At 34.4% G+C, this 13152-nt stretch overlaps 2 protein-coding genes across 5 annotated transcripts in view; one reads left to right on the top strand and one right to left on the bottom strand.

Annotated features, from left to right (window-relative positions):
• Positions 1–13152, bottom strand: part of trio (trio Rho guanine nucleotide exchange factor) — a 453505-nt gene that overhangs the window by 230777 nt on the left and 209576 nt on the right. The window lies entirely within an intron of this gene.
• On the top strand, positions 4525–6662 carry LOC145322802 (uncharacterized). Its single transcript, XM_080165078.1, has 3 exons — positions 4525–5075; positions 5583–5676; positions 5968–6662. The coding sequence occupies exons 1-3, from the start codon at positions 4950–4952 to the stop codon at positions 6243–6245; spliced, it is 498 nt and encodes a 165-aa protein (XP_080021204.1). The 5' UTR covers positions 4525–4949; the 3' UTR covers positions 6246–6662.

Here is a 13152-nt window from a genome sequence, read left to right as displayed (position 1 = left end):
AAGAGAGAGAGAGAGATGGGACAATGGGCTGTTTATTACACTAATCCCCAAATTTTGATAATAACGTTGTTTTCATTAACAACGTTGGTGACCTTAGTACATTCTAATTGGTTGATTACTTAAGTTGAGTGTTGAAACGTTTTAACCACTAATTTCAATCTAGAAGAAGCGGAAATTTTCTGTATCAGCATTGAGAACACATCAATTTGTTGGCCATTGTCTTGTCCCTGAACCATCAACCTCTTTGCCAAAAATTCTTAGTGATATTAAATCACTTTTGTCATAAAAGTAATACGTTGTCTAAGGGCTTTTAGGGGCGTAGCTGATAGAGTAGCTTTGCAATGAACCTCTTTAATCAGATGATAACAATACTCAAATATTCCGCATTTTTTGTTACATTAAAGCGACAACTTTTTATCATACATAAAATAGGTTACCGGTTCTTTTAAGAAGTGCAGCCACTATATAATTAGGGCGGTCCAATATGTTCGTCCAAAGAATTGTGAGTCCATTAAAGTCAAAAAATTAGATTTATCCTGTCTGTTTATTCCCCATTTTTTATCAACTTAAAACCCAAACTTGAATTCAAGATTTAACAACAACAAAATAAAAAAATATTATTTTTAATTTGTTATTGCTTCGCTAATCATGTATACAGTTATTCTTGTTTTAAACAGGATACTTTCTTTCATTAATGGACATTTAAAAGTATTATAAACCCCGAACAAACATATTATGCAAATCTGAATTTTTAAAATAGCAGCTTTATTATTCATTTAGGATGATTTTACAATAAATATGAAATTTAGATGCCTCTTTTGGTTACAAAATTTCACTGTTATTTTTTAATTAATCAGCACCAATAAAGCACAAGATCTCAAAAATGCTTTGTTTTGGATTTGCATAATATGTTTGTTCACCATTATTACCCCCAAATGCTGTTTTTGAGATCTTGTGCTTTATTGGTGCTGATTAATTAAAAAATAACAGTGGAGTTTTGTAACCAAAAGAGGCATCTAAATTTCATATTTATTGTAAAATCATCCTAAATGAATAATAAAGCTGCTATTTTGAAAATTCAGATTTGCATAATATGTTTGTTCGGGGTTTAGAAAGAATTTAAAAAGCAATTTATAAAACTAGAATATCATCATATCATACATGATTTTTTAATAAAGTTAAAAGTAACAATCAAAGCATCGAAAAATTCGATCTACTGAAATATCAAAGACAGCCTACCTAAATATATAAATATAAACAAACAAACAGACTTAATATTAAACAATCGTCAATTCCTTTAGTAAATTTGTATTTGTATAAAAGATTCGCAACTAATTCTTAAATAAAAAAAAATAATTTTGTTACATAACTTCATGTCAAGGCCCTATTCCAAGATGTAGCTGCGGAAATAAAATCATAAGTTCTTAGTATTAAAATCCTAAATCTGGTGTTAAATCAAATATCTTATTTTTAAAAAATATTTGATAATTGCAGGCCTCTCTAACCATGCGATGTCTAAACCTGCGATGCTATAACCCTACAGGGATACCCTATGCCCATACTAACCTAACCTGAAAACTAGTGAAAAAAAACATTAAAACAGCCTTTTCCCTCATTTAACTACAAAATCCCTTTATTTATATGCCATTGAGTCTTTTTTTACCAATTTCAATAACTAAACGAAAGTAATAATTTGCGGAGATGTATGTCCACCCTTCCAATAATGCAAAAAAAAGGTTTGCTTTACGGAAATGAACCAACACGCCTTTTAAATCTTTCTTTAATCTGGTCGCCATTGACCAAATGTATTCTGTAAACATTGAACAAATTAAGTTGTCATTCTTAGAATTAGACCATTATTATCATAAACAAATTAGAAAGATTTTAGTGTACAAAAAATGATTTCATGTTTCTACACGTAAAAACTGGTTATTCCTTTAAAATTCGATTCAACTCCTTTTTTTATAAGACTTTATAATAAAACTGGTATTGTTTATTTTTAAGAATAACTCTTCCATTTCAAAGTTTTTATTTATTTTTACTTTGTCATGCTTGTATTGTAGATTAAAGTTCTTTATATGGTATGTAACAACTAGCAGCTGGGTCCCTAGCATCTAGGGGCTATGTATTTGAAGGAGAATGAATGTAGTAGAAAAATAGACTAAAACTACTACAAAACTTAAATTTTAGAATGAAAAGGCCTAAAATCATCCTTGGACCTATTTCACTAACTAAATCTAATTAACAAAAACATACTTTGCAATAAATTACACTTAACCCCTGCAGGAAACCCACCTGGCTCGCTGCTAACGATAATATCTAAAAGTGCTTTAGTCGAAATTAAATCATATCATCCAAGATGTTGATATATAATAACCATAATAAGCATGATTTGTAGTTTTTAAGTGACAATAATGTTATCAAAATAATACAAATCTAATGAAAGCATCAAGTCATCGAGAATTACAACCAATACCATTTTTTAATGAGTTTGGATTTAATAGCGAGATTAAGATAGCCTTATAGATTTGAAGATACTCCGTGATAACAGATTTTTAGCAAAAACGACAGAAAGCTTTTATCTTTCTTTTATATAGTTAATTCTATTTAATGTATTTTTTTAAATAGCTAAAAACTTTAAAATCTAATCTTCCTTTTAGCTCTGATATGAAGGACACGACCATCCTTGTTTATTTATAGCAGTTGACCTATCACTCATTAAATAAAAGAAAAGTCCAGTTTAATTACAGTAATTATATCCTAGGAGAAACTTTTATCTATTTGGTCTATCTTATTCAGGGATCTTAAGGGATAAGACAATGGACAATAAATTGATGTGCATCCCCAATAACAGATCTATAGTTTTGATGTATATACAGACGACAACTACCTCCCTTCATTTTCAAAGACCTCTTTCATCTGCTTCTAAATTATTTTCTGCTAATTAGCTGTGTTAATATAAGCGACGCCATTGGTTGATTTTCAATGACCCAATAGAAAGGTTGCACAAGGCAGTTGCAATGGGGAAATACAGTTATTTAACCCTTTCTCCGTCTAGTGTTTTACTCTAATTCCCCAATGATGGTAAACAAAAATAAAATAGTGTACTTTTCATTTCTGGTTGACACTGCAAGTTAAACCCAATCAAACGTGTTTATAAAACTTTGCGTTCAAGTATAATTTACCGTCTAATGTCCCCTCCCTCCCTGATCTTATCTTGACTAACAATCTACATTCCCACAGCCGAAAAAAGCTTTCAGTCATTGCGTTTCATGATTTTGTTAATTCTAATGATTTCTAGTATTGCTTTTTCATATAGTGAAGGATATTTTAACTGAAGAAAATTAGTGCATAATGTTAAGGCCAAATAAATTTACAACCCTTTCTTTACTCACTACCAAAGGAAGAATTTAACACATTTTGACTAACAGATAGGTTTTAAATTGGTTTTATTAGACATTTATTTAGTGAAGCCCAAACAGGCAAGGGACAAAGCCGACAGTATATCTTATAAAATAGAGTAGTAAGGTTTTTCATTTTTACATTAAGATCTCAATAACCAATGAACAAATTGAGTTCTACAATTTAGGGAAGCTTCAAATAGGTCCTGAGTTGGTAATTAACTATATTTTAAGTCTTAGGGTGGTTTTAGGCTATTTCAGACTCTGTCATTTCCCCTTTTAATACAGAGCCCTACATGTTTTGGGCGAAGTCATTAGTACAAATAAAAATGAAAGTGTAAAGAAACTGTTAGAAAAAGAAGATTTGAATTTCACTTATTGCCCATAATTACCTAACCTAAAATTTCTAAATCCTTTGCGTCTGTCACGACCGAATAATTTCGCCAATTTCCCAGAATTTTTGCAATAGACCCCCTTGGAATTATTTCTATAGAATTTAAGCTCTTATTGGTATCAACACAGAAAAAAAGGGGTTCCACGATAAACCCAGGAGTTCCAAACGTCGGAGTGGACAAACACAGGAGTGCTAAAATATTAATTTAATCACGTTTTTCTATACAGGTTAGGTTAGGTAAAGATATGAATATACAAATAAGCCCCCCGCAGGGGTTAGAAATTTTAAAAACCTAAAAAATGGTTTAAAATAGGTTAGGTTAGGTTAAGTTTCCACTCCTGCGTTTGTCCACTCCGACGTTTGGGACTCCTGCGTTTGTCCTAGGACCAAAAAAGGTTGTAAAATCAAAACTAACTGCTTTTATGATTAACGAAAATTTTGAGGAAAAATAAGAACTTTTACACTGTAACATATCATTGTCTCTAAAATCAGTGAGGGAGGGGACATTGGACTATAAATATAAAAAGTCCACAATGTCCAAACTTTAATCTAATTTTATCGTCCATTGGTCTATCCTTATAGGTACTTAAGACCCATGCTAAATGTGAAAAGGGGTTTTTCAAAGTCCCATTTGAATTAAAAAGGAAATTGTATAGTAATTTTGAAACAGTATGCTTTGCCAAAAGAAGTTCATGTAAATAAAAAAATCAAATGGGTTTAAGATGAAATTTTTTATTTAGTCTTTAGTCTACCCTCCAGCTATCAACATCTATGGTAGCCACTGAGTAGACACTCTACCCTTTTTGACTCCCCCCAAGGATACCCCATCCCCCAGTCATCATACCCTCATCTACACACACTCGCAAGGCGCACACCAACCCCTCTCCCTCAGCTGTCCTACCCCCACACACACTCTCTCTAGGCAGGCTATCAGCTGACACAAAGTGCCGGTAACGAAGCCCTCTCATTGGAGGAATTAGTTCCTACCGACAGATAAGAGATCTGATTGGTCCAACGCACTCTCATTCGGTCACATGACTTCAGGCTATTGGCTAATCTAGATTGATTAGTGTAACACGCGGGTTTTTACACCAGTTTTTATCTGACCACGCTCGAATATACATCTCAATTATATAGTGTTGCTGCTTTATAAAATGGCAAAGAAATTGCTAACGCAGGATGCCTTAGCTCAAGTAAGGTCATTTTTACAAAATGACATAAAGGATGCCATCAGTCAAGCCGTAACCGAGAGCGTACAAGCATACGAGAAACTTCAAAAGGTGAGCAGCGACACTCTTAGTAAAACTTTTTTATCTGAGATTCGTAGTTTGCGTGATTCAATTGAAACTTTAAATGTTAAACACCGCGACGAAATGAATGAACTTCGTACGTTAATGGAAGGTGGTGAACTTTCATCGGAACAGCAAATTGCTGTACGAGTGGTGTCATTAACAAAAAACTTTGAGAACTTTGTCGTTAATGCAAACGCGCGTGAAAAATGCCAATCCACACTCAATGATTATGTCTTGTCCCAACTTGCTCACAGGGAGCAAAGGGACAGACTGTGGAGCATTCGTGTTAATAATGTCCAGTGCCCATGGCTTGATAAAACGCCGACAAGTCGCGAGGTTTTTGACATTGTCATCAGGCCTGTCTTGGTCGAACAGGACCCCGACGCAAACATCAATTACTCTAATACCATAGAGTATTCTCATCCCCTAAGCCAGAGGGTTAAAGGCCCCAGAAATTATATCTTCAGGTTTTACTCTCGCCATATGCTTTTTCAGTTCATGCTCAACAAGAAGAAGCATTTACAACTGTTGGACAAGAAGGCTCGCGACAAGACAGGTTGGACCAGCGCCGCTGCAGTATCCTTCGACGGTAAGAGTTTTCTTAAGTGTGCCCACGATCTTGCGGACACAAATAGAAGCTTGATGACCTACCTACACAGCGCAGGAATCGCGTCTAGGACTAAACTGTCGGGCACCAGCGTCGCCTTCCAACCAAAAGATGGCCCCCCTAAGTGGATAAAAGTGCAGAATCCTATGGCTCGAAGCCACATCGGGCTGATTTCCCCACTGCCTCCCCTACAGGAAATATTAAGCACTGATAATTTGATTGTAAAATTCATGCGTGAAAATGGCCAATCTAATCGTAACCTTTTCTTTCAAGGTTTCGAAACAGAGATAAAGAGCCTACTGCAGGACCTGAAGGACAACAAGCTGCGTGGAGCCCAGACAGAGCAGGACCATGAGGATCAACATTCTCCAAATCATAGTGTCACTGTTGATGCTATCTCCACAGCCGAATTTCCTGCCATTGAGAATACTGGTGCCGCAATTCCCGCCAAGACAGGCTCGGCCCCAGGTACTACACCAGGCTCTACAACCACAGGTACTAACGCAACATCATCCTCAGTATCGACAAGGTCAGCAGCTGCCAAACCATGAACAATGCCACGAGCATTCCTCTATGGATATCGGGTCAAAATTAAGCCTTGAAAAGGTTATCGTCATATTAGTAGTGTACATTTTGTACAAATTTCACTTTAATTGAGCAATTACTAGGTACTATTAGGTACACATCAATATCAAAGCTCAAACTTATTACGCTTAGCCGTTTTTATAACTATCATTATTATTATAATCTGTATAATCTGTCAATAATCGTAAAATAATCAAATTCAATGAATTAGACTGATTAATGATAATTGTGTGTAAACATATACTGGTAATTGGTAATTAGTAATTAGCAAATTAATTTTGAAATTAACTTTATTTACTGAACTATTCTTCTTACTGATTTTCTTACTGATTTTTTTTTCACTGAATTTATCAAATCATTATACTCGTTGGATGCGGGTAGGGGGGGGGGGGGAAATAGTAGAGATTTTTTACCATGTTTATTATATATGTTATTATTTTAGTGGAACACCTGCCGATAACTTCTGCCTGCATAGCTGAACCGGAAGCAGAACCTGCATCTCCAGATCCATGGCCTCCAGACACATCCTTAGACAGCTGGTTCTAGCCAGGTAGATGATATTTTGTGTCTAAATGAAAATGTGAACTATGACATCACTAGCATTCTCTATGACGATACGTTTAGAGAATACTCGAGCGACTATAACATTAAGTGTGACTATATAGATATAGATTCTCTTTATAATAAATTTAAAAATACAAATGAGCAACTTTTTAAAATTTTTTCAATTAATATTCAAAGTCTCAATAGTAAAATCCAACAGTTAAGAAATCTAATTGAAACGGCCTCTCTGGAGGGAGTTGGTCCATCGGTCATCGCCGTCCAGGAGACCTGGTTGTCACAGGACTCGAACACAGATAGTTTAAGTTTAATAAATTACAACTTTATCTCCACCCCCCGACCAGAAGGGAGGGGCGGGGGAGTAGGGCTGTTTATTCATAGCAAATATCAAACAAAAGTTTTATTTCCAAATTTTTTTGTGCCACATATTTTTGAAACTATGTGTGTTAAAGTCACATTAGGGAGCTTTAAGGCATTGATAGTTAACGTTTATAGACCTCCACACAGAAACCCCCGAGGACCTTGAATCATTTTTTAACATACTTGGTGACTTTTTAGATGTGATTGATGATAGCAACCTCCCTGTATTCATTGTGGGAGACTACAACTTAAATCTCTTCACGACTTATGACGTCTTGGGTCCTGCATCTCGTTTTTTTAATTTAATGGTAAGTAATGGGTATCTATCCTTAACGTTAAGAGCAACCAGAGTACATAATTTCTCGTACTCATTGATTGATTCAATTTTTTGCAAGGATTTCCTGGACAATTTTGTTGACTCACATGTAATTGTCACTGACCTATCAGACCATTTTGTATTGTCTAGTTCCTTTTCACATATCATTCCAAAACCCCCAAAAAAACCACAATATTTTGAAAAAAGATTTTTGGAAGAAGCAAATATTGATAACCTCAATTATGAACTATCAGTACAAAATTGGGATGAGGTCTTAAGCACAGAGGATGTTGATTTAGCCTATGCGAAATTTTTTTCAATTTTCTTTAATCTTTACAACTCATGTTGTCCCAAAGACAAAATTCGCAATAATCGCAGGACCATGCCGCAGTCGCCATGGATGTCTAATCACCTTCTGCTGTGCAATAGATTTAGGGACAAGTTGTATAGGAAATCCTTGAGTTACCCAACAGAAGAAAATAAGGATAGGTACTCAACTTACCGTAATAATTACCAGAGAGCTTGCAGGGAGAGAAAGAGAATATACTATCAATCTGAGCTTGAAAAAGCGGGCAAAGATGGCCGCAAAGTATGGCAAGTATTAAGGGAGGTAATGGGTAAATCCAAGTATTCAAGTGATCTTGAATACCTGGAAATTAATGGAGCAAAAATTGAGAACAAAAAGGAAATAGCCAACGCCTTTAATTCCCACTTTGCAAAATTGGGTGAGAACCTTACCCCTGAAATTCCTCAAACATCAAAAGATTTTAGGGATTATTTACCTCCCCCCCCATTAATGATAGTATATTCATTCCTCCCCTGGATGAACTCCAGGTATTTAACATAATAACGAGCTGCAGGCCCAAGACGGCCAAGGACGTGAACGATGTAAGTTGTAAACTCTTAATTCAATGTGCCGCTAACCTGGTGCGGCCATTGACGCACATATATAATCTTAGTTTTTCACAAGGAATTTTTCCCTCAGGGATGAAAGTGAGTAAGAATGTAGTCGTTTATAAATCAGGGCCGTTGACCAGCTTAGATAGCTGGAGGGGTGTTTCTATCATCAACACATTCTCGAAGCCACTCGAGAAGATCATGTACAAATCACTATATGAATTTTTAGATGAAAGATCCTTTTTCTCCACGCGACAGTTCGGATTCCGTCCGGGCCTCTCCACGGCACATAATGTTCTTGATCTTGTCAATCGTATCACGGCGGCACTTTCCGAAAAGAAAGTGTGCGCCGGGATATTAATTGATATCAAGAAGTGTTTCGATCTTGTGGATCGAAACATCTTGTTGAAAAAACTCGAGCATTATGGCTGCCGTGGAGTGGTCCTGAGGTGGTTCGAAAGCTACTTTGAAGGACGGTCACAACAGGTTGCGTTTGGGGGAGAATTTTCTGATGTACTATCTATCCTTATCGGTGTTCTCCAGGGAAGTACACTCGGTGTACTTCTCTTTCTTATCGTAGTTAATGATCTAGACTCTGCCACTAGAGACGCATTGCTGTCTCTTTTTGCAGATGACACATTTTGTCTTTTAACAGCTGACAACATTAGGGATCTGTTTATTAAGATTGAAAATATTCTTCCTCAAATTACTGAATGGTACAACAGTAATAAACTTATTATAAATAGCAAAAAAACCAAGGTTATTTTGTTTCAATCGCCAAGGCAAAATTTCACGGAAGAGGAAAAAAATCTTATAAAACAGTTTCCAGTTTTTATCAATTCTAACCATGAAGGAGAGAACCTTCTAGAAAAAATCCAGAAACTAGATCATATAACTTTTTCGAATAGTAACCCTGGAGAACAAGCCGCAAGGCACCTGGGTATTCAAATCGATGAGAAATTGTCTTTCAAAGTCCATTTTAATTTAATGCACAAAAGAATTTTAAAAATCGTATACTCATTACGTCAAATGCGTCATATACTTGACTCGCAACATCTTAAATTGCTCTATTTTGCCTACATAAAGTCTGTTCTCAACTATTGTTTAATTGTATTCACTGCTGTTCCAAACACCTTATTGGAGCCAATCTTAAAGCTCCAAAAGGAGTGCTGCCGCTTAATAGCAAAAAAACCACGCCGTTTTCCATCAAATATTTTATTTAAACAATTGGAAATTTTACCAATCAGGAAACAAATGGAATACGAAGTGTTTTTATTTATGTACAAATATAAAAACAATATGCAGCCAAGAGTTTTTGATGGTGTCTGGAACACACGTGATACAATTCACGATTATGAAACCAGATTTAGAAATAATTTCATAGTAGATCAAGCCAATAGAAATTTTATATTCAATTCACCATTACATTTTTTCCCAAGACTTTGGAACACATTACCTGAAAATTTAAAAACAATACCTACATTCCTGGAGTTCAAACGGAAAGCTTTTTACTTTGTATTAAACTCAATATAATGGTTTCATTCTTTATTTTTCATTCTTTATTTTTCATTCTTTATTTTTCATTCTTTATTTTTCAGTCTTAATCTTCTTACATTTTTATCCTTATTTTTAACTTATCAATAGTTTATTTTTACACTTTATGCAGGCAATAATATATCATAACATCATACTCATACTCATAATCACCAGAGCAATTTAAGTTGGATTCAAGTATCCTTCTTTTTTGATTTTTTGATTTTTTGGAATCTTTATCCCTATCATATTTAAAATGAGTATACGATTAAAAGGTTTTTTTGTACATTTCTCAAATATTTCACGCATATTTCACGCATCGGTTTGACATACTTAATTATAGCATCGGATCATTCTGTCCTAAATCTGTCCTAAATTTCAACAAAATTTTGATGCCTTCAAGCAATGTTTTTTCTCTTTCCTTCTTTTCATTCATTGGGGTTGTACATGGTCGTCTCAGGGACTAAGGGATTCATTGGAAATTTAGCAAGGGTTGAAACTTAGTTCAAGAACGTCGGAGTTTTTTGTAAACGGCCGGGAAACGTTAAATACAAATTAGCTACCTAGGACTTAATACACATAGAAATTCTTCTTTAATCTTAACTTTTCAAATTCAAATTTAATTTCGATTCATTTTTCAACTTAATTTTATTTTTCAATTTTATTTTTCAATTAATTTATTTAATTTATTTTAGACTACCTTGTCCCGGTCTGTACAACCAGGAGCTCCTGGAAGGCGTACATTGTGTCCTTCGAGTCCGACCTAAATACCTACATCCCCGTCGTCGAGTTGTCGTTCAAAATAGAGTTCTTACTAGATGTTAACCCCTGCAATTAAATTAAATTCATTCAACAAATTTTTTACATTACAGTTTTTTATCAATTTTTTTTAGCAACTCCTTTCCAATATTTTCTTTTCAACATTTTTTTCAACATGCTTCTTTATAACAATATTTAAATTTAAATTTACAATTTTTCTTTCCTTTCAACTTACTTTTACGGGGGAGCGCATATAGAAACCTGTTGAGATTCTCACAAAATTTATTAAATTTTATTAAATTCTAAACAAATTCCTATTTTTTAATCAAAATTCCTTTTTTTTTCGTAATCTTATAGTTCTTTCCTTCTAAATTTTCTTAAATTTTCTTTGGTCACACGAAATGTCTATATGTCATGATTAGGTTGGTTCATATTTACATGTTGGGCACAGGATCCATCTATCTGTCTAATCGCTAGCCGGTCAACTCGTTGACCGGTCACGTACTAACATTGCTGTATAGGTTGACACATGGAAGTTATGGAGAAGGGGTTGCAGGCAAAGCTGATGTGAAGGCGAGCTCGTAGATGTTAAAGCGGTGGAACCACGAGCGGATAACTTTCTGATCCGCATTTATATGGCGGTCACCGGCCGGCGAAAGTGGTATCGACAACAACCACAGTCCAGCCCGAAGTAGGCTCAGCCGCACCTGGCCCGCCAAGAGAAATCACCTAGTTTATCAAATTCCGCAATTATGTTTACCAGTAACAATAAAAACATATAATTATTATCGTTATATTATGAAATATTAACATGTAATTTCAATATAATAATTAATTGTCTATGTGATTTACTCATAACAGGATTGAAGAGTTATTGAATAAAAGTTCTTATTATTATATTATTATTATTATTATTTTAAGTCTGTTTCATTGCTTATTAAGATTGTCGTTGATCTAAAGGCAACAATGGATTTATCAAAACTTTGATCTTACACCAGATTATCATGTCCTCTAATAAAGATCTCCCATCCCCTACCCTCCCACTGGATGAACGACACTGACCAATAAATGAGGTCCATGTTAGCAATCTAAATTGACGACATTTTCCCCTATCATAAAATCCACGTATATTCTATATCCATTTTAAAATCATATCCATGTCAGACTTACAAATACTATAAACCTCTTATTGAAAAATTGTTCTTATATAAACCTTGAAATCAATGTAGCTACCCTATAACACAGGGAGGGAGGGGACATTGGGCTGTTTATTACACTAGTCCTGAAAGTTTTATAATAACGCTTCCTTATTCGTTGGCTCAACAACTTAAGGGACCTTTGATGAGAGAAAGATGATTGGTTTATTAAGTTGAGTGTCCAAGCGTTTCAACAAATAATTGTAACCTACAGAAGAGGTAGTTTTGTGTACCATCATTGGGGATGTACTTCAATTTATTAGCCTTTGTCTTATCCCTTTAGATCACTACTATGTGCTTCAGGGATATAAGGGATAAGACAATAGATGATAAATCGATAAAGTAAGCAGATTAGGTTATTATGTAAAATGTTTGCTAGTTTGTGCAACCCAATCAATATTAATAAAGTCCCCAAAATTTAAGTCAACAGTGACCAGTACAATTTCCAGTCCAATGATCCATTCATCCGTGATTTGTTCTGATTTGATTATAATAGTATAATGATTATATCTATTAATAATTATATATTATTTATAAGTTATAAGAATCTATTATACAGGATAATTTCAATTGTGTCCATATAATAATAATATAAGTAGCGAAGCTACTTCGAAAAATGTACGTCTATCAGGCTGTTTACAGTGATCTGTGACACTTTAAGTGTGAAAAAAGTTGATTTTGGGGAATCGGAGTTAATTCTTACTATTTTGGTAAGACTAGCGGCTGCGCCCCTACCATCTAGGGGCTCTACATTCAAAGGGATAAGTAGGCAACAGAAAAATAGCCCAAAACCATCCTAAGACCTATGTGAAGCTTCCTATAAAGGAAAACTCAACCGGTTCAATAGTCATTGAAATATTTCTACTTTACATAATAGGATTACCTAGGTATGTAGTTTCAAGACACTTAAAATTACTTTAAAATTACTAAAATAGCATTTTTAAAGTTAATTTAAGCCAATGACATTTTTAAAGATATGTAGATAAAATCTATGGCTACAAAAAATCCTTTAAAATTGTCCTTTACCGTTTTATTCAATACGATTTGAATGAAAAAGGAGATATAAAGGAAATGTAAAATGGTCGAAAATATTTTTTCTAATTAGTGATAAAGGGAGAGGTAGGTTGTGCTAAAATTCCGTAAAGGTGTGAGTTTTAAGGCTTAAAAACAGTAGAACGATAAAATTTATGTTAACTTAAAAAAATTGTTTTGATTAGGTATAATTCTGTTCAATAAGGAATACACATATTT

Source organism: Acartia tonsa, chromosome 6, assembly GCF_053477335.1.
Source record: "Acartia tonsa isolate MP-2025a chromosome 6, ASM5347733v1, whole genome shotgun sequence".
In the NCBI taxonomy this organism is placed as follows: domain Eukaryota; kingdom Metazoa; phylum Arthropoda; class Copepoda; order Calanoida; family Acartiidae; genus Acartia; species Acartia tonsa.
The sequence above is the reverse complement of the archived record's forward strand: the minus strand, read 5'-3'. Positions and strand labels throughout refer to the sequence as shown.

What these genes read in the sequence shown, in the direction of transcription:
- LOC145322802 (XM_080165078.1), top strand. Translation starts at nt 4,950, where the DNA reads ATGGCAAAGAAATTGCTAACGCAGGATGCCTTAGCTCAAGTAAGGTCA. An exon ending in CATACGAGAAACTTCAAAAG is followed by an intron (nt 5,076 to 5,582) that starts GTGAGCAGCGAC and finishes ATGCTTTTTCAG; the next exon opens with TTCATGCTCAACAAGAAGAA. An exon ending in CGCTGCAGTATCCTTCGACG is followed by an intron (nt 5,677 to 5,967) that starts GTAAGAGTTTTC and finishes TTTTCTTTCAAG; the next exon opens with GTTTCGAAACAGAGATAAAG.